Raw genomic sequence first — 19,478 nt, 5'->3', positions numbered from 1 at the left:
TCAATTAAAATAATTGCTTCATAATCTTTGAATGGTTTGCTATTTAAGAATAAAAATTTAATAATACCTCAAATGACAAGATTACCTACATTCCATCAATATTGTAACCCGTTTGTTTCAACATATCGTGATAGAAGTAATAAAACTCCTGCAAGCCTATTTAAGTTGCGTTTTTTGTTTTTTTAGAATAATTACATACGCCGAAAATGTACTACACACTGTTAAAAATGTGTTTTTTTAAAGTAAATCAGCAACAAAATTTCAGAGAAGTAATTCTAACCTATACAAAACGCGTCAGAAAATTTAACCACTACACGATTAGGGAATTCGTCTTTTGTAATACTGTTAATGATAACAGATCTCTATTGTTGTTGTTTCCTTAGTATAAAGCTACATAACGGGCTATTTGCACTTTGTCCATATCGGGGACTCAGACCCTGGATTTTAGCGTTCCAAGTTCTTAAACCTACCGCTGACCCACTGAGTGTTCCCGAGATTTTTCTTATGACCTTTGAATTACAAGTAACGAAGTGACCAGGTTGCAGGACAGAATTAAAAATCACGAGCAGATTCTGAGACAGAATACACACATCAACAAAGGCCCAAATGAAATTAATTACAATATATGAAACTATCCAAAAATATAACTATTTATACCGGAAGAGAAGATAAATATTACCAAGGGTTGAAAATAAAACAAAACAAACTCAAAATACGAGCTAAAAAGAACTGATTTTGAAGGGAAATACGCGAAGAAATAAACAATAATAAAAATGATTGTACGATAAATGGCTAAGAACAGAAATAAAGTATGGATTCGATTATGGATACATAACGCTAAAATCACAGGTGGACTTACCAGATAGGCCGATGTGGAACACACACATATATAAAGTGGGCTAAGAAATGTCCTGATAAGACTCAAAAATTAATTTAGTTGTTTATTATTAAATAGTCAAATTTTATTTTTCTAAGTTAATAGTTGTGACAGATAAAGCATGTAAAAACAACAATAACATGAACACCAAAAAACAAACAGCAATAACATGAATCCCAAAAAACAACATGAACACACAAAAAACAAACAATAACATAAACAAAAAACAACAAAGCATGCAGAATGTCAATATTTTTTATTATGATCTCATTTCGAATTATTATCCGTTCTACAAAAAACTAACGTGACCTAGAAAGCGATCTAGCAGACAGCCATTATGAGTAACAGTTTCCGTTAAAGGAGGAAGATAGAAGGACAGTAAAAGTTGCTTTTGTTCATAGTGTAAAGATTCAGGAAGATCCCAAGTTTCAAATTCGTCATCACCACAACTGCGATAAAATCGCGGGCGAATTTTTATTCTTTAAAATGACTGAAAAATGTAAACATCACACGTGTGGACAGGTGTTACAATCACACGAAGTTTACTAACCTAAAGTCGATAGTTTAATTACACTTTCTGCTATCTAAATGAAGTTCCAAGTGTATAGAGAACCCACCTGGTGTCCAGAGCTACTTGGTGAAGTGCCAGAGGTTTTTTTACAAATTGATCGAGAGTACCGAATTGGCTTTTCGTCATATGTATCATTTCCTTCGTTCTCACTGCTGTCGTCTGGTTCTAAGACATCGAAATATTCAACAGGACATTCTGCCTTTTTCATACTTGTTATTTCTTCCATAACTAGTTTACCTGAGATGTAAAAACGCCAGATCAGTTTTGGGTTACAAACAACAACAACACATAAATGTACCGATCTTGTGTGTAACCACGCTGAATGACCATTTCAATTACAATTGCCATCAGATATTACTCTCATGGCCAGACTATAGGATACAAGCTTGTTATTTCGATGTCAGTATATTTGTTGAGAAATATTAGCCCGTGAATATCGGTAAAGAACTATGGTTGCATCTACCAAGTTGAAACTTATCTCCAAAGATCTTTTAATACAATAACGCAACAACTAATCACCATCCTATTAAGTTTAAAGGACTGGTTAACAAAGGAAACATGGCAGTTACTTCAGTAATCAACTTAATCATATTTTATTGAAGTTAAAGATCTAACGTGGACGTCACCAGTAACAATGTTTTGACATCTTTTGTGCGCTATTCCTTTTGGCAAAGACGCAAAGATCTAACCTCCATGTAAAAACGTTCTCCACATTAAGTCCAGCAATTCGGACTATTCGGAACATTTAACAAGGTAATTTATGTTTTTACTGTATTGAGATGAAACGTCGTGTGATCCACTTGTTATTTACAGTTTACGTCGAAGCATCACAGAACCATTCATCTTCAGTTTGTGCCTGAAATAAGGAGTTTTTACTAGTTGTGTCTCTATATAGTTGTTGTACTTCACTATTGTCAGTACCCCATACAAATGTTGTAATCTTCTGTTGTCAGTACCCCCATACAAATGTTGTAATCTTCTGTTGTCAGTACCCCCATACAAATGTTGTAATCTTCTGTTGTCAGTACCCACACACAGATGTTGTAATCTTCTGTTGTCAGTACCCCCATACAGATGTTGTAATCTTCTGTTGTCAGTACCCCCATATCTTCTGTTGTCAGATGTTGTAATCTTCTGTTGTCAGTACCCCCATACAGATGTTGTAATCTTCTGTTGTCAGTACCCCCATACAGATGTTGTAATCTTCTGTTGTCAGTACCCCCATACAGATGTTGTAATCTTCTGTTGTCAGTACCCCCATACAGATGTTGTAATCTTCTGTTGTCAGTACCCCATACAGATGTTGTAATCTTCTGTTGTCAGTACCCCCCCATACAGATGTTGTAATCTTCTGTTGTCAGTACCCCCATACAGATGTTTTAATCTTCTGTTGTCAGTACCCCCATACAAATGTTGTAATCTTCTGTTGTCAGTACCCCCATACAAATGTTGTAATCTTCTGTTGTCAGTAATCTTTGTTTGTCAGTACCCCATACAGATGTTGTAATCTTCTGTTGTCAGTACCCCCATACAAATGTTGTAATCTTCTGTTGTCAGTACCCCCATACAGATGTTGTAATCTTCTGTTGTCAGTACCCCCATACAAATGTTGTAATCTTCTGTTGTCAGTACCCCCATACAAATGTTGTAATCTTCTGTTGTCAGTACCCCCATACAAATGTTGTAATCTTCTGTTGTCAGTACCCCCATACAGATGTTGTAATCTTCTGTTGTCAGTACCCCCATACAAATGTTGTAATCTTCTGTTGTCAGTACCCCCATACAAATGTTGTAATCTTCTGTTGTCAGTACCCCCATACAAATGTTGTAATCTTCTGTTGTCAGTACCCCCATACAGATGTTGTAATCTTCTGTTGTCAGTACCCCCATACAGATGTTGTAATCTTCTACTGTTAGTAGCTGTATACAGTTGCTGTAATCTTCTGTTCGAGGTATGTTTGGAGAAAGCCAAATTCTAACCATTATTGAAGAAGTTGGACAGTTAGAGCCCATCCTGATGTCTGTTAAATTTTACAAGCTTATTCACTGGTGTGTTTTTTTTCTGATGGCAAACGTACTTAACCGCGATTACAACTTCTGCTAGACTGCAATGACAGACATTTTTCAATAACTACTTAAAAACAGACTTTATTTGAAATAAATAGAAAAAATATGCTTAACATTAAAATAAATACTATTTAAAGGATAAGAACCCCCAAAAAGTTTCTTTGGTTTTTGAATTATTACAAAAATAAGTCCAAATAAAATTATTTAAATCACGAACAGTGTTTATTAAAGATGATCGTGTAAGTTGGACACACATCTTGCTTGTAGCAATACCTACTTTCTAACACGATAAAGAACTATATGAAGTTATATTTTAGCTATGACACAGGTAGATTACACTGTCAATATAACTGTCAATGGTTTGCAATCAATTGTCGCAAACTCGCGATCGTTACAATACTGAAAACCAAATCTAATTACAGTAGTCCAAGTTTTGACGCTCCTTACTGCTGATTGTTTTGTTTTTTAATTTCGCACAAATCTACACGAGAGATATCTGCGCTAGCCGTCTCTAATATAACACTAAGACTTGAGGGAAGGCAGCTAGTCATCACCACTCACCGCCAACTCTTGGACTACTCTTTTACCAACAAACAGTGGGATTGATCGTAACATTATAACGCCACCGCTGCTGAAAGGGCAGAATGTTTGGTGTGATGGGGATTCGAACCCTCCGCACTAAGATTGTGAATATATGTGTGCGTGTGCAAGATTTAATTACGTAAATATAAGCCAATCAATACAGCAAATTACTTGAAGATTCCACTACTTACTATTTGATAATGAAAGAAAACACCCTCCAGGTGGCACAGCGGCATCGTGGCAGCCTTACACTGTTAGAAGCCAGTTTTCAATACCACCCGTGGTGGGCAGAGCACATATAGCCCATTGTGTAGCTTAATAAGAAAAAAATGAAAGATTGGTTTGGTTTGTTTTGAATTTCGCACAAAGATACATGAGAATTATATAAGCCGTCCCTAATTTAGCAGTGTAAGACTAGAGGGAAGACAGCTAGTCATCACCACCTACCGCCAGCTCTTGGGCTATTCTTTTACCAACAAAATAGTGGGATTGACCATCACATTATAACGCCCCCACGGCTGAAAGAGCTAGCATGTTTGGTGAGACGGGGATTCGATTCCGCGACCTTCGGATTACGAGTCGAGTGTCTTAAACACCTGGCCGGCCCGGCTTGCCTTCGAGTAGCTTTGCGCGAAATTCAAAAACAAAAAACAAACCCACCTGACCATACCGGGCCAATTATTTTACCGTTCAACTACTTGCAATACAAACACGTGACTATAGAAAAATTGCTCTGTAGTTCAAAAAGTAAGTACTCGCGACGTATTTTCGGTGCTATTAAAATGCTCACAACACACTGACGTATGCATTACACATTTTGGACATACTAGGAACCTCAAACTTTGATAAACTTGAAATTAACACTAAATAATTCATTTTCAATTTACTATGCGAATTACTTTATTAATATGCGCATATTAATAAGCTCTGATTCCGATTATCTAAAAATAACAATATCTTGAAAGCTAATAAATTAGACATAAATTTGTTTGGTTGGAATTCAGGAAAAAATATACATAATGCTATCTGTGCTCTACCCACCACGAGTATCCAAACCCGGTTTCTAGCGTTGTATGTCTGCAGACTAACTTAACACTGTGCCACTAGGAAGCATTATAAGTTAATTTAAAGCTTAAGGAGAGAAGAAAAGCACGAACCTAATGTCATAAAAGAAAAGACAAACGAAAGAAAGTATTTCCAACATACAAATCTATCCTCCAGTTGCAGACTTCTTATAGTTAGCGTGCAATGTTTTCGGTTTATTTTCCACCACTGAAGTATTATGTTGTTCAGTTTTGCTGTATTTAAGCATGTGCTGGTCAATATGATTGTTCCCATGGAAACTTGGTTTTTTTTTCTTTCTGGCATTGTTCTTATTTGCCATTGAAATGTCTTCACGTAGGATGAAGGAAAAATTGATCCAATTTTTGTAACGTTTCGGCAGTTGCTAGGGCGGTTACTATAGGATTATTTTAATTTTAAGTTCAGGATTATGATTTTTAATATCACATATGTAGGGGTGTTTTAACATGCAGTGTTGCAGAAACTGAAAGTAGACATTTTAAGTAGTAAGTATGTATTTATCAAAATGGGGCTCGACATTTTGATAAGAAATCTTGTATGCAACAGCTAATCAGAATAAGCTTTTAGTCTTCCAGATGTTTTCGAGGTGAATGAAACATCTAACATTCTTCTTTGCTCATAAGTAATTTTGTACATTTTAAACTAACTACGAAATACTTTAAAATGACAACTTACTTGCAATACAATGTGTGACTATTTGTGTTTCAGACAATACGGCTTAGCATCAAATGACTAATTTCATTTCAATGGGATGAGAGGTGTGGTCAAGCGTATTTACTAATAATGGCTTTTGCCTTTTTATAGTTATAATACTACGTATCCTTATTTCGTATTAATTGTTTTGTTGGTGTATCAACAACTGTTCCTGAATTTTTAAATAATTTATATATCGTTAGTCAGTCTTATAGGGAGGGATACCACATATACATATTGTTTTTTTTTTTTTTTGTATTCTTTTTCGCATTCATAGCGATTCAGGGTTAGTTCTTCAAAAATTGAAAATACAAGCACACGAAATTTCTGGTAGTGTTAGACAGCAATTCTGAGATATCACATTATTTAGGTATGTGAATAATGTCATGGGATTTCGTCAAATTCATTTGACATTACACAGCAAAACTGCAGTCCACAGCAGAGGGTACGGCCAATCAAGGAGCGCATTAGACCTCTACGTCATTGATTCTCTTCGGTGAAAAACCTTTAACACATGTATATTCAATTACTAAAGCTTTTATAGCTTAGGATCTGAAGTAATAACCTAGAGGGCGTAACCTAGATATTATACGCTATCATACCTGTTTGTCTATATACTTTTATAACATTCTACCAAAGTGAACCACTTACCGAAATACAGAAACAGAACATTCCTTCTACTAGTAGCACTCTTCTGGTAAAATATATCTTCCAACGTTTTACCAACTAAATTACCAGATGGCCGAGTGGTGTCTAACGGCTGTTTAACTCCATCAGCATACACTGTTTCTAGTAGCCGAATAACTGGGCTGTCTGTTGCGGTTATTCAATTAAAAAAATAAGTAAATAATAGTCAACCACGTACTTTTTCAATGTAATGTTTTCAAAAATTACGAAAAGAAACTTAAATTTCACAAACAAATGTTCGATCAGCAAGAATAATGTAAGTTATGTGTAAAATAACCTCTATGAAATACGGTTATTTTTAGTACATCGTTGGCTGTATGCACAGTCGACCTGTGGTGCTAGTTTCGTAATGCAACAATAACGGCTCTGCTAAAACATATACAATTCAATATTTTTATATAAAGGAAAGGTTTTGGTTGCTACAGATTAAACTTTAGCTGGAGAAAAAAAGTATTACAAACAATGATATTTTACGTTCAAATAATACACTTAATATGTTCGTTTATCGCATCTTTAGAGTGAAGTTGGTATTGGAGACTAACTCTTAAGCCTAACACGATGTATCAACACTTTTAAGTTACATGGATTTAAATATTACTGGCGCATTGATGTACGATACTCTTCCATTTATATTTTTATATAAAACTATAAAGCTAAATTTATTAATTCTTGCTCAATAAGAAGAAACTTTTCAAAACGGTTCAATATTTCACTTCCACCTCGGGTTTCTGTGAAAGTGAAAAGTGATGTTTTAAATATACGCTTTTGTAAAACTAAGTTTTAAAGCAGACGGTTTTTCATTCTCTTTCGAGAAGAGCAGATTTAAACGTTTATTTTGAAATCTGAATATTTGTTGAATAAATACAGTCAAGTATGATGGAAGTATCAACTAATACCTTACCTATTGCCCCAAGATGGGGTAGAGCACGGTTATTAAACCAGCCATCGTAACTCTCGTATTCCACCAGGGCCTCCGTTTCGTCACGTGCTGGAAGCCAGAGACTCGCCGCACGAATAGAGTTCAAAATGTTGGCATCCACTGTAAAATATATAAACAAAAAATTATAGAATATCGACAATACCTATTTGCCTTAAAAACAGAAATAATGATCCTACAGAGGGATGCGAATTACACGGTAATATGTAGATTGAAAACTATTAAAGTTTTGTTTAAAAATATAAAAATTGATTTAAAAAATTGAGATTACGATAAAAGTTCTAAAGCTTGTGAACTTTGAATAAGTGAAAGTTTTTTTTTAAAATAAGACAGTTATTTTATAAATATTGGAGACTTATGGCGATTGAATGTTATAATGAATACAATATTACCAGTTAACTTTGACATCACAAGGAATTATTGCATTACGCTAATTAAGTACACGACAAGCTAAGCCTCACCCCAAGGTACCCTGTAAATTTATACATATTATGCAATGCAGCGTGTCGTAGTTTTTTCCGGGCACTAGGGGAGAAAAATCCTTGATAATAAGATGATTAGGTTGTCAAAATTAATATAATTATGTTGGTCAATATACACGGTTGGCAAAAGCTGAATAAATAATTATCAGTTGATTTTTCGTGGGTGTCTTGGACTATCACAGAAAAATATAATTAACAAAAGTGGACCAGAAACTCCAAATGCTCCAGGGCATGGTGTAAGAGGTTATACACGAAAACGCTATTGGGCTAATCTATCAGTATATATTTACCCTTTAGCGAACTCAGTTCAATAATTTTAATAGCAAAAACCTCAAGCACTTTTCAGAATATGTTTCAGAAATTAAATTATTCAGATAATGTTTTATTTACCATGTCTGAAAATTCGTGTTAAATGGATAAGACATTTCAAACGAGCTCTGAGGTACTGTTGAGGGGTATTTTCCCATAAATAACAGACTTGTTTTATATTTTTTTCACTAGTTATGGGCTCACATAGTGCATTATTTTTTACTGATTTTATATTTTTGTTTTAACGGTATTGAATTTACCTCTTTTACTGTGGCTGTTTTAAACATGTGCGGAATATTTATACATTTATTGAGCAGTCAATGAGTTAAAGAACTGATTACAAAGGGTATAAATTAATAAGCTTTTATATAAAACATATAGGCAAGTGCACCAGTATTTAGTGTGATTTATTATAATATTAATGATATTTTTGTTCACACTTTTTTCGTATGTATGTGGTTCGTTGGTGCAGAAATATTTTAGTTTATTTTAAATATCTATGAGGCTTACGTATCCCCTAGGTAACATTACAGATTAACGAATCCAGGGTTCGATTCCTGTGGAGGGCAGAGCTCTCATGCCCCATTTCACAGCTTTGTAGTCTTAACTACAGACAAAACAAAGACCTAATTTTTCCTTTTCATTAATTGTTTGTTTGTTTTGGAATTTCGCACAAAGCTACTCGAGGGCTATCTGTGCTAGCCATCCCTAATTTAGCAGTGTAAGACTAGAGGGAAGGCAGCTAGTCATCACCACCCACCGCCAACTCTTGGGCTACTCTTTTACCAACGAATAGTGGGATTGACCGTCACATTATACACCCCCACGGCTGAGAGGGCGAGTATGTTTAGCGCGACGCGGGCGCGACCCGCGGATTACGAGTCGCACGCCTTACGCGCTTGGCCATGCCAGGCCTCCTTTTCATTAAAGGAGTTTGATCATTATTATTATATTATCTGTTACTCAGTTTTTTAATCCATCTCTAATCACTAATCGTTTGTATTTTCCAAGGAAACAAACAAACTTTATTACTATTAGTTCTAACGGCTAAGCGGAAAGTCTGAAGTCTTATAAGCTGCAACGCTAGAATCCAGGTTTCAATACCGATGGTCAGCACAAATAGCCCATTGAACAGTTTTCTAGCTTAACAACAAATTAATAAAATGATTTTCTCATTTTAATTTCTTAATAGTCAAAACTGCCTCTTTAAAACTATACTTATACGTTGACTGGGACCTATACTTACCTTTCGAAGACAACGTCCACCGAGTGGTTGAATTAGTAGATGTGCTATTAGCTGTCGCAACGGTATAGAGTAAAGACGAAAGAACATTGAGTGTGAAAATACTTGCTATGATTAAACGCATTTGGCAAGGTTGTTATTATATATATTATATTGTTATTATATATAACAACCTCAATAAATTCTGTACATTAAACAATAGAAAATATAAACATCAGTCTCTTTAATTTCATAGTCACGTCTAAATGACCTCTGTTAAAACAAAAATGTAATTTAGTCTCGTGTATACTGCTGTCGGTTGGAAGTTTGATATCCTGTTGTTAAAGAGCTTCCTTTAGTTGAGGGTTCATACGACTTATCAAACCGGAAATCCGTCCTTATTTCCTTCCAGCATAAAGTTGCTTATTTGTTTGTTTTGAATTTCGCGCAAAGCAACTCGAGGGCTATCTGCGCTAGCCGTTCCTAATTTAGCAGTGTAAGACTAGAGGGAAGGCAGCTAGTCATCACCACCCACCGCCAACTCTTGGGCTACTCTTTTACCAACGAATAGTGAGATTGACCGTAACATATAACGCCCACACGGCTGGGAGGGCGAGCATGTTTGGTGCGACCGGGATTCAAACCCGCGACCCTCAGATTATGAGTCGAACGCCTTAACACGCTTGGCCCACATAAAGTTGCAGTTCAATTAAACCAAACAGAGAAGACGCTCTCAACATATTCTTATAATACTTTTTATTTATACTCATAAAAACTATATATATTTAAAAAAAAACTGTGAGGTTTGATGGCGTCAGGCACTACAAAATATTTTACTATTCTTAACAAAGGATTTGAAGTCGAATTCAAATAGTTTATTGCTCGAGTAGGATATTAGAATTAAAATATCAAAGTAGCAAGAAATTATTCGATTTGCGTGATATATGGATATATTTAAAAATGTAATGGTAATTCTGAATTTCTATTACGTAATGTGTAACGGATTTACTATTGCATGTTTATTTTAACATCGATCTTTGTTTTAGTTAAATATATATTTAGAAATGGTTGTAACTTATACTGTTAAATGTGTATTGCGAAATTCTCGCCTTTTCTCTATCTTTGTAGAAGATTCTCGAGTGTAAGAATCAACAATATATGTTTTACGAAAACATTTAGGGTGTCTTTAAATATTATTGCCAACTAAAATTTCGAGAACCTCGTCTCAAGTTTATAAATCGACGCGCCAAGAGACAGTATATATTGTTGGCTTGCTACAGTTACTATACTATAAACCTCAGTAGCTATAACTGTGATAAACGCTTATCAGTCAGTAAACTACAGATATTTGACACTAACATTTGTAGATTTCGAATATTATAAAACTTTAATTTTAGAGAATTAACTTCAGACGTCAGTATTTCTACGAGGACATTAAATATTTTTGTCAGTGAAAAATTTACATGTGATCAATGAAGTAGCTAATTGGTTAAACGTTGTTTGAACTGTATCGGTATTAACTCTGAATTCATTCGCTCATCGTGAACCGTCGGTAAAATATTCGATTTCAGACCAGATAGAAGATTTAGTATTGCTTATAATTATGTGAAACTTTTGTATATAAGTCATTATTTCTAATAACCGTTATTTTTAATTATTTTATTGTTTGAATATTAAAATATACTTGTATTAAGAAAGAAAATTGTGTTCACCAGTTTTCTCGATAAATATAAAAAAAAAATGATACTTATCAACATTCAGTTAACTTCTACATTCACATTCAAATTTCTGGCTATTTGAAATTGTAATACCTAACATAATAAACCGGAGACTCATCTGGAATAAATTACAGTACGTAACAAATATAAAAATGTGTTAAAAATTGAAGATAAAGTTCCGTTTCAAGCATTTCAACAGCTATCATTGTCGTGCGCAAACTGTGGAACGACCTCTAAGGAGGTCAGCAAATAAAGTGTTGAAAACTACTGTGCAAATATAAACGCTATTAAGTAATAGAGTAAAAAAAATTAACATTGGAAAATGACACGTTCATTATGTACACAAATAGGCTATACAGAGTGGAGCATAAAAAGCGAAGCATACTAAGAAAGGGTTCATCATGTAAAACGTTCTCGACTCAATAGCTAACATTCAGCCAGTTTACGTAAGAAATTAGTAATAACTGTCACTATCTTCTTGCGAATAGATGATTATAAGAAGCCGACATGGTCAGGTGGTTAAGGTAATGGACTCGTAATCCGAGGGTCCCGGGTTTGAATTCCGTCACACCAAAAATACTCGTCGTTTAAGCCGTGAAAGCGTTATAATGTGACGGTCAATCCAACTATTCGTTGGTAAAAGAGGTAGCCCAAGAGTTGGCGGTGAGTGATGATGACAAGCTGCCTTCTCTTTAGTATTATACTGCTAAATTAGGGATGGCTAGCGCAGATAGCCCTCGGGTAGCTTTGCGCGAAATTCAAAACAAATCAAACCAACGGTCCCTCGGTGGAACAGCGTTAAGTCTTCGTATTTACAACGGTAAAATCAAGGGTTTTATTTTCCTCGGTAGACACAGCAGATAACCCCATGATGTTTTCCTGTAAGGAAACAGAAACAATGACGTAACGTTGTCGGCGATTGGTAAATGTTGAAAACGTGAAGTAGGTAGTTTAACACATATTTATTAGCTGCTTCATTGCACAAACAAATTCAGTATCTATATCATAAAACTTATATACGTAGCAGTAGTTAGTTAATATCAACTTACATCAGTCATAACGTGTACACACAAAAGTTACAGCGACCGACGAAAGAATCTCAGGTTAGCACCTTTCAAAGTGTTGTAGATAGGCTATGATCCACGAAAGAGGTACCCCACGTCACCTTATTCCAACGAAGACCTACCCTCGTTAAACTAAAGTTCACAAATCACGATTTTCAGCTATTTAAAATTGCACATTATTATATTATCACACATTTAAGATTTAAATTTTGATTTTAGACAAATTTGATCATCATGTCCTGAATATTAATCATTATTCTTTACATACTAATCATAAGTAATGCAACATCCTGTTCAGTTCGCCAACTCATACTTTACCCTTTTGCTGCCACTGGCGCATGGATATTTGTTTCCCTTCAGAGCTGTGCATTTGAAGTTTAGAATTTTGTATCGCCATAAAATAGGGCATTGCCCCTCAAATTCCCTATGTTTGCAAGAGAGAGTTTGCACCTTTGTTAATCTGGATAAGAATTAAGAGTTCGAAATGTTGTTCTCTACTTTGTTCTAAAAAGTTTCAATACCCATAACAGCAGTCTTGAGAAATAAAGAAACAGATACTTATGAATTGCACTATCATTTATACTTATGAACAAAAAAGTATACTATGATTTATATTCATACAAAATGAAGTATTCTCTGATTAATGTTAATCAACAATGAAATATACTATGATTTACATTAATTAAGAGTGAAGTATTTTTTGATTTAAACTTATACACAATAAACTATTCTATGATTTATACTTATCAACAATGAACTTCTCCATGATTTATATTAATATACAATGACGTTTACTGTGATGTATACTGATCAATAATAAGGTATTCTATAATTTATATTAATAAAATGTGAAGTATTCTATTATTTATACTTAAGAACAAAGAAGTACTCAAAGACTTATATTAATCAGTTCAACAAGGAAATATAATGTGATTAACACTTATAAAGAATAAAATATTCAACGATTTATATTAATCAACAATAAATTTTCCTAATTAATGCTAATTAACAAGGAAGTATACTATGATTTTTATTATCAACAATGAAATATTCTATATTTATACTTATCAACAATGAAGTATTTTTTGATTTATATTAATAAACAATAAAATATACAACGATTTATACTAATCAACAATAAATATTCTATTATTTATATTAATAAACAAGAAAGTATACTATGATTCATACTTATCAACAATGAAATATTGTACGATTTATATTAATGAGCAATGAAACATTCTATGATTTATACTATTCAAAAATGAATTATTATATAATTTATATTCATCAACAATGAAGCATTCTATGATTTATACTTATCAACAATGAATAATACTGTGATTTATATTAATCAACAAGGAAGTAAACTATGATTTATATTTATAAACAAAGAAGTATTCTACAATTTATAATAACCAACAATGAATTTTACTCTGATTTATACTTATGAACAAGGAAGTAATCTAGAATTTATACTTATGAACAAGAAAGTAATCTAGGATTTATACTTCTCAACAATGACGTATTCTGTGGTTCCTGTTAATCAATAACGAAGTTTACTATGTTTTATTCTTATAAAGAATTACGTATTCTATGATTTATACTTATCAGCAATGAATATTGTATTATTTATATCAATCAAAAAGGAAGTATACTATGATTTAAACTTACTAACTATGAATTTTTATGATTTATACTTTTCAACAAGAAAGTATTCTATGATTTATACTAATCACCAATGAAGTATTTTGTGATTTATTTTTATCAAAAGTAAAGTATTCCATTATTTATATTAATCAACAACGAAGTAGTCTTTGATGTATATTAATAAACAAGAAAGTAAACTATGATTCATAGTTATCAACAATGAACTATTCTCTGATTTATATTTATCAACAGTGAAGTATTCCAATATTTATACTTATCAACAATGAAGTATTCTATGCTTTATATTAATCAACATGAAAGTACACTTTGATTTATAATTAAAAACAAAGAAGTATTCTATAATTTATAATTATGAACAATGAAGTATACTCTGATTCATATTTATCAACAATGACGTATTCTGTGATTCATATTAATCAATAATGAAGTTTACTATGCTTTATACATATCAAGAAGGAAGTACACTATGATTTAAACTTATCAACAATGAATTATTTCATGATTTATACTTTCCAAGAAGAAAGTATTCTATGATTATATTGATCAGCAGTGAAGTATTCTGTGACTTATATTAAACAACAATGAATATTCTATGACTTATACTTATCACCAATGACTATTCTATTATTTATATTAATCAAGAAGAAATATACTATGATTCATTCTTATCAACAATGAATTATTCTAAGATTTATATTAATGAACAATGAAGTATTCTATGATTTATACTTTTAAACAATGAAGCATTCTGTGATTTATATTCATCAACAGTGAAGTATACAATGAATTATACTTATCAACAATGAAGTATTCAATGATTTATATTAATCAACAAGGAAGTATAACATGATTTATACTTTTAAAACTAGATTTATATTAATCAACAATAAAATTTTCCTAATTTATACTAATTAACAATGAAGTATTCTATGATTTATTCTTATCAACAATGAAGTATTCTACGATTTACATTAATCAACAATGAATATTCTATTATTTATATTAATCAAAAAGAAAGTATACTATGATTCATACTTATCAACAAGGAAGTATGCAATGATTTATACTTATGTAAATAAAGTTTTCAATGATTTATATCAATCTAGAAGGAAGTATACTATGATTTATACTTATAAAGAATGAAGTATTCTATGATTTATATTATTCAACAATGAATTATCCTAATTTACACTAATGAGCAAGGACGTATACTATGATTTTACTTATCAACAATGAAATATTCTGTGATTTATATTACAAAACGATGTAGTTTACTTTGATTATTACTTATGAGCAATGAAGTATTCCTTAATTTATATTTATCAACATTGAAGTATTCTATGATTTATGCTTCTCAACAAGAAAGTATTCTGTGATTTATATTAATCAGCAAGGAAGTATTCCATGATTTATGTTAATCAACAATGAATTATTCTAATCTATACTAATGTTCAAGGAAGTATACTATGATTTTACTTATCAACTATGAAGTATTCTATTATTTGTATTTATCAACAATGAAGTACTCTATAATTTTTATTAATTAAACAGGAAGTACAAAATGATTTATACTTATCAACAATGAAGTATTCTATGACTTATATTAATCAACAATGAATAATACTATAATTTATACTTATCAACAAAGAAGTATTCTATGATTTATATTAGTCAACAATGAAGTATTCTATGATTTATATCTATGAAGAATAAAGTATTTAATGATTTATATTAATCAACAAGGAAGTTTACTATGACTTTTACTTGTAAACAATGAAATATCCTATTATTTATATTAACCAATAATGAAGTTCACTGTGGTTTATACTTATGAACAATGAGGCATTCTATAATTTGTATTAATGAACAATTATTTATTCTATGATTTATATTAATCAACAATGAATTATTCTGTGATTTATACTTATCAACAATGAAGCTCATTTTTATTTATGTTAATCAACAGTGAATTATTCTACGATTCATATTTATCAGAAATGATGTTTTCTATGATATATATTAATCAACAATGAACGTTACCATGTTTTATATTGATCAACAATTATGTATTAAATGATTTATGTTAATGAACAAAGAATTATTTTATGATTTATATTGATGAACAAAGAAGTATTCTATGTTTTATATTAATCAACAATGAAGTTTACTATGATCTATACTTATCATCAATGAAGTATTCTATGATTTATATTAATCAACAATGAAGTTTATTATGATTTATATTATTCAACAATAAAATATTCAATGATTTATATTAATCAACAATGAATTATTTTATGATTTATACTTATGAACAATGAAGTTCATTATGATTTATATTAATCAACAATTAAGTATTCTACGATTCATATTTATCAGCAATGATTTCTTCTAAGATATATATTATTCAACAATGAAATTTACTAGGTTTTATATTAATCAACAATGATGTATTCTATGATTTATGTTAATCAACAAAGAAATATTCTGTGATTTATATTAATCAACAATAAAGTATTCTATGATTATGTTAATCAACAATGAAGAATTCTATGAATTATATTAATCAACAATGAAGTATTCTAAGATTTATACTTTTCAGTAATAGAGTGATTCTTTTATTTATATTTATCAACAATGAAGTATTCTATGATTTATACTTTTCAGTAATAAAGTGATTCTTTTATTTATATTTATCAACAATGAAATATTCAATGATTTATATTAGTCAAAATGAAGTATTCTTTGATTTATATTAATAAACAATGATAATTTCGCGTAAAGCTACACGAGAGCTATTATCCGAGTTCGCCGTTCCTAGTTTAGCAGTGCAAGACTAGAGGTAGCGTGTGTGTTTTCTTATCTAAGTGGATAGACGGATTGACACGAAATTATAGGTTATATCTGAAAATAATTTTATTTATTACTTCGAATGTTTTTGGTGGCAGTTCGGTTGAATGTTTACAAAGTGTTGGGCTTATAAAGAGAGCCATGCAGTGATGAAATTCTCGTTAAACTTTGAAGAAAGTACACTTGCAAGTGTATAGAGAATAAAACTTTCTGTAGAGTAACGTATGTGCTTGTGCTTTCTTATAGCAACGCCACATCGGGCTATCTGCTGAGCCCACCGAGGGGAATTGAACCCCTAATTTTAGAGTTGTTTTTCAGAGGTGTGAAAATACAATTCCTTTCCACTTTTGGTGGTGGAGGTGAAAAAAGATCCGGTAGTGAGTTTCCGTCACTCTCCAATGGCACAGCAGAATATCTGCGGACTTCGATACCCGTGGTGGGCAGAGCACAGATAGATGACTTTCCGAGACAGGCAGGAGAATTTCATCTCTGGTGTAGAGTTGCAACAAAGTGAAGATACGAATTTTAATAATATAGTCGCTGATAGGCGGGTCGTAACAGCTCACGTGACCTAGACATTGTCAGTCTGTTTGTAGGACTTTTCATCCGTAGAGTTACAAGAAAAAAAAAACAACTTCGAATCGTTTTTGAAATAATATTAAATTTTACGACAGTCCATTAAACCATTCTAAAGATAAACCGCTTTGATTCAGTACCATTACATTAAAACTTCCGTGCACGCCGTAGCGAATATTAACAAAAGTACTAGGCAAGTGTGTAGCGTCACTTAGCAACCAATAAGTGTCACGTGACAAAATATGCAGCGAAGTCAAAATGTCTGACATTCTAGAAAACACGGATTAATATTTTATTTGATTTTCTTGTAGAACTACCAAAACGTTAATTGTTTAGTTGGGTAGCACAAAGTAATGATTAACCACCGAGTTGTCTGTATGTACGATGACCTTTTAAACGCCAAATTTCGTCATGTTTTTGGTTCGAAATTCGGTTTAAAAGCCCATAAAAATAAGAAAAAAAACTGTAAGAATGTTATAAAATAAACATTTAATTTTGAAACCGTGTTCGTTCATTACCTAAATTGATGTCAGCCACTCTATAGTAATATTAGAACAAATCATTTGAAGAAAGGCCAGGTGGTTAAAGCACTCGACTCGTAATCTGAGGGTCGCGGGTTCGAATATCCGTCACACCAAACATGCTCGCCCTTTCAGCCGTGGGAGTGTTATAATGTCATGGTCAATCCCACTATTCGTTGGTAAAAGAGTAGCCCAAGAGTTGGCGGTGGGTGGTGATGACTAGCTGCCTTCCCTCTAGTCTTACACTGCTAAATTAGGGACGGCTAGCTCAGATAGTCCTCGAGTAGCTTTGCGCGAAATTCAAAACAAACAAATAAATCTAAACTAAAATAAGTAAAGTAAAACGTTACTAAATTATCAAGTGATGAAGTCGAAAGCTGACTTCAGAATGTCATAATTTTTTTCTTGTGTCTAAATATTTAATGGCTTGTTTAGTGACAAAAAACCCCGTTCGATCAGCGAAACATTTGAGAGACTATAACATTAAATCCGGCGTTCGATTATTCGCGATGGATAAAGAGCAGATGTGGTCTATCGTGTAGTTTTACGCTAAAACAAACTCCACTGGGAAAAAAAAGCAAAAAAAACAACCAAAACAAAACAAAGACAAGAGAAGCTTGTTACCGTAACTTTCTTATGATAATCATGGAGTTCTGAAACAAAGTAAAAAAAATCTTGAAAGCATATTCTGATTTATGTTTTTACATATCTAAAGAAAGTAAAATATGCTTCTTACAACACTTCTTTTTTATTTTTTGCGCAGTATTTCTAAATATATGGATTTGTCGTTAAACGCCAATGGGTCAAAGTCGAGGAAAATGCAGCGAGATCAGTTGCAGTTTGATGTCGCCTCCTGGCGTCAGTTGCTGTGAATTTAGTTGAAACATTTAAAAAATCCTCAGATTGTTCGTTGACTTGAGTGGACTTGTACCTTTAGTTTTATAATGTGAGATTAGTTACAATTTTTTACTGTGATGAATTATTCTTAGTTCAAACTGGTTTACTGAAAGACAGATTTCGAAAGCTCAAAAAACAAAGTGGTTTTATTTTTATTTCAGTAAAGTATTTGTTTGTTTGTTTGTTTTGAATTTCGCACAAAGCTACTCGAGGGCTATCTGTGCTAGCCGTCCCTAATTTAGCAGTGTAAGACTAGAGGGAAGGCAGCTAGTCATCACCACCCACCGCCAACTCTTGGGCTACTCTTTTACCAACGAATAGTGGGATTGACCGTAACATTATAACGCCCCCACGGCTGGGAGGGCGAGCATGTTTTGCGCGACGAAGTGCACGCCTTAACGCGCTAGGCCATGCCAAGCCTTCAGCAAAGTAAGTCACACTCATTAGAAATTCTGTTTATAATTTGTATTTTATCTTTTGACATTGATTTCCATAAAATAATTTTGCGTTAAAAAACGTGTCAGATTTATCTACAAAATGTTACTTATCTTCCCAGGTAATTTTACTCCATTATTTTTACTATTTTAATACCGAAGATAAAACTAGAAAATAATGTAAAAAGTGCAGCTGTATGAGATGAAAGAATATTACAACTTTCTAAGACATTTTTA

The 19,478-nt window shown here is 32.4% G+C and overlaps 1 protein-coding gene across 10 annotated transcripts in view; it reads right to left on the bottom strand.

Moving 5' to 3' along the window:
* LOC143239194 (dual oxidase 1-like) overlaps positions 1-12,588 on the bottom strand; it is a 63,634-nt gene extending 51,046 nt beyond the window's left edge. For 5 of the 10 annotated variants that reach the window (XR_013021053.1, XM_076480077.1, XM_076480091.1 and 2 more), the window contains exons 1-4: positions 9,535-9,802; positions 7,462-7,599; positions 6,525-6,686; positions 1,495-1,685 (exon numbers count right to left, since the gene is read on the bottom strand). Coding sequence is in view for 8 of the 10 variants with exons in the window: in XM_076480077.1 (XP_076336192.1) it covers positions 1,495-1,685; positions 6,525-6,686; positions 7,462-7,599; positions 9,535-9,655 (612 nt within the window). In the remaining 2 variants the exon portion in view is untranslated. Of the gene's footprint in view, positions 1-1,494; positions 1,686-6,524; positions 6,687-7,461; positions 7,600-9,534; positions 9,806-12,277 lie in introns of those variants that run through there. The other 5 variants (XM_076480113.1, XM_076480137.1, XM_076480127.1 and 2 more) reach the window with 5 other exon arrangements.
* Positions 12,589-19,478: the final 6,890 nt, after the last annotated feature.

Source organism: Tachypleus tridentatus, chromosome 2 (assembly GCF_004210375.1).
Source record: "Tachypleus tridentatus isolate NWPU-2018 chromosome 2, ASM421037v1, whole genome shotgun sequence".
Classification (NCBI taxonomy): Eukaryota; Metazoa; Arthropoda; class Merostomata; order Xiphosura; family Limulidae; genus Tachypleus; species Tachypleus tridentatus.
Note: the sequence above shows the minus strand (reverse complement) of the source record. Positions and strands in the feature narration are given on the sequence as shown.